The sequence below is a fragment of the Mandrillus leucophaeus genome, unplaced genomic scaffold, assembly GCF_000951045.1.
Source record: "Mandrillus leucophaeus isolate KB7577 unplaced genomic scaffold, Mleu.le_1.0 Scaffold30, whole genome shotgun sequence".
Lineage (NCBI taxonomy): Eukaryota > Metazoa > Chordata > Mammalia > Primates > Cercopithecidae > Mandrillus > Mandrillus leucophaeus.
The window spans coordinates 689,133-691,783 of record NW_012103143.1 but is presented as its reverse complement, the minus strand read 5'-3'; the positions used below and the strand labels follow the sequence as shown (position 1 = coordinate 691,783).

The 2,651-nt window shown below is 55.8% G+C and overlaps 1 protein-coding gene across 1 annotated transcript in view; it reads left to right on the top strand.

Annotated features, from left to right (window-relative positions):
* SPTBN2 (spectrin, beta, non-erythrocytic 2) overlaps window positions 1-2,651 on the top strand; it is a 36,103-nt gene that overhangs the window by 12,552 nt on the left and 20,900 nt on the right. The window contains exons 10-12 of the mRNA XM_011986959.1: window positions 425-542; window positions 1,145-1,303; window positions 1,627-1,929. Coding sequence (XP_011842349.1) covers window positions 425-542; window positions 1,145-1,303; window positions 1,627-1,929 — 580 coding nt within the window. The remainder of the gene's footprint in view (window positions 1-424; window positions 543-1,144; window positions 1,304-1,626; window positions 1,930-2,651) is intronic.

Below are 2,651 nucleotides of genomic sequence, written 5' to 3'. Positions count from 1 at the left end.
GTGGCTCACACCTGTAATCCCAGCACTTTGGGAGGCTGATGTGGGTGGATCACTTGAGGTCAGGAATTTGAAACCCCGACTCTACTAAAAATACATAAATTAGCCAGGTGTGGTAGTGCACGCTCCTGTAATCCCAGCTACTCAGGAGGCTGAGGCAAGAGAATGGCTTGAACCCAGGAGGCAGAGGTTGCAATGAGCCCAGATTGTGCCACTGCACTCCAGCCTGAGTGACAAAGCAAGACTGTCTCAAAATAAAATAAAATTATGTTCTTTTGGTTTGCCAGTATTTTCTGGTTTCCACGTAAAGAGCTTGTATTACTTTTGTAAGAAGAAAAGCAACACAGGACAGCCATTTTGAAGAGGAAAGAGTCCTTGTGACCCTCATGGGCTTTAATTCTGACCCCAACCCGGCCTCCTGCCTCAGGTTTACCGAGAAAGGCAACTTGGAAGTGCTGCTCTTCACCATCCAGAGCAAGCTTCGGGCCAACAACCAGAAGGTCTACACGCCCCGCGAGGGCCGGCTCATCTCGGACATCAACAAGGTCCGTGGCTGCCTGCAGGCCACCCACCCTCAGGGTAGCCCCTGGCCCAGACGCCTTGCACACATCCCCAAACCCGGGGCCATCTCGACCTTCACCAAACTCCACTATCTGCTACCCCAACTTGAAACTCGAGCACTCTGCCCAGCTGCCCACACTGTGCCAGATGTGATTCTCCCGTCCTCTCAGGCACATGGCTCCCTGCTCCTTTGTCTGACTCTCCATACGAAGTCACGTAAGGAAATTATGCCCCAAGTCCCTCAGCTTATTCCACCTGTCCCCAACTCACTATCCCTTCCTTTATTTTTTTCACGATGTTGTAAGATGACTAAAAGTAAAAATAAGGTTCGCACACAGTCCTGCCAACACAAAGGAATCAGATGGTTTCCACTGTTCCCGCTCCCTTCAGTCCTTTTCCAGAAGCTTCTACATAGCTTCACAGACTCCCAGCGCTGCCCTCTTTCCTGTTTCCACGCCCAGGAGTCTCACCCACTGCATTCCACGGATCCACTAGACCGAGCTTCCATGGGACTTACCATGTGCCTCCAGCCCTACTGAGCCCTCCCTGCCCTGTCCCTTCCACTGACTCTGTCCCCACCCCACAGGCTTGGGAGCGGCTGGAGAAGGCGGAGCACGAGCGTGAGCTGGCCCTGCGCACCGAGCTCATCCGCCAGGAGAAGCTGGAGCAGCTGGCCGCCCGCTTCGACCGCAAGGCTGCTATGCGGGAGACCTGGCTCAGCGAGAACCAGCGCCTCGTTTCCCAGGTAGGACTGGAGGCTCCTAGGATGCTTAGGCTGGTCAGAACTGGGAGAGAGACAGTGGTGGATAAGAAGTCCCGCGGGTTGGAGAGACCATGAAACACGAAATCCGCCACCTGGGTAAAAAGGCCTAGAGGTCCGGGAGCAAGGGGCCAGAGGCTGGGACAGAAGAGAGTGTTGGTGAAACAGGATGGGGGTGGGGTAGAGAGGGAACTTAGAGCCACCACATGGAGCTGGGATCTTGCAGCCCAAGTGCTCTGCAGGACAGAGGAGCCGGCAGAGGCACTGTCCCTTGGTCCCCACACCTCCTCTCCCTGTCCCCGACACAGGACAACTTTGGGCTGGAGCTGGCAGCTGTCGAGGCAGCAGTACGGAAGCACGAAGCCATTGAGACGGACATCGTGGCCTACAGCGGCCGGGTGCAGGCGGTGGACGCCGTGGCTGCAGAGCTGGCCGCCGAGCGCTACCACGACATCAAGCGCATCGCTGCTCGGCAGCACAACGTGGCACGGCTCTGGGACTTCTTGCGGCAGATGGTGGCCGCCCGGCGGGAGCGGCTCCTCCTCAACCTGGAGCTGCAGAAGGTGTTCCAGGACCTGCTCTACCTCATGGACTGGATGGAAGAGATGAAGGTATCAGTGAGGCGTGCTGGGTGGGATACAGGTGATCAAGAGTTGAGGGGGCCCCACAGTGGGTGCGTTTGCCTGTCTGCTCGGCCAATCTCTGTTGAGTGTGAACCAGCACAGGGCCCTGTCCCCAGTAGCAGTGAACAAAGGAAACAGGGCCTTGTCCACATGGGGTTCATGTTCTAGATGGAGGAGGCTGATGACAAAACCCACGGACCTTTCCATAAACAAAAGAGCAGGGGCCATAAAACCATTGATGAATCTGAAACAGGGCGGCGTGAGGGGCTGGTCAGATAAGGCCTCTGAGAAAATGCCATTTAAGCCGAGACCAGAATAGTGCCAAGAACCAGCACAGAGAGCTCTCAGGAGAGAACATTCCAGGTAGAAGGAAGAGCCAGCACAGGTCCTCGGCCTGGACCAGCATGGTGTGTTCAGGATCAGAAGGAAAGCCGGTGGGCTGTGAGCATGAGGAGTGGGGGCCGTGGACTGAGATTTGGGAGGGCACAGCCAGCCCATTAGGGTCTTACAGGCCTGGTCAGGGAGTTTGGATTTTATTCAAAGTAACATGGATCCTTTAAAGTGATTTGAAGGGGCCGGGCACGGTGCTCACGCCTGCAATCCCAGCTCTTTGGGAGGCCAAGGTGGGCGATCACTTGAGGTCAGGAGTTCAAGACCAGCCTGGCCAACATGGTGAAACCCCCATCTCTATAAAAATACAGAAATTAGCC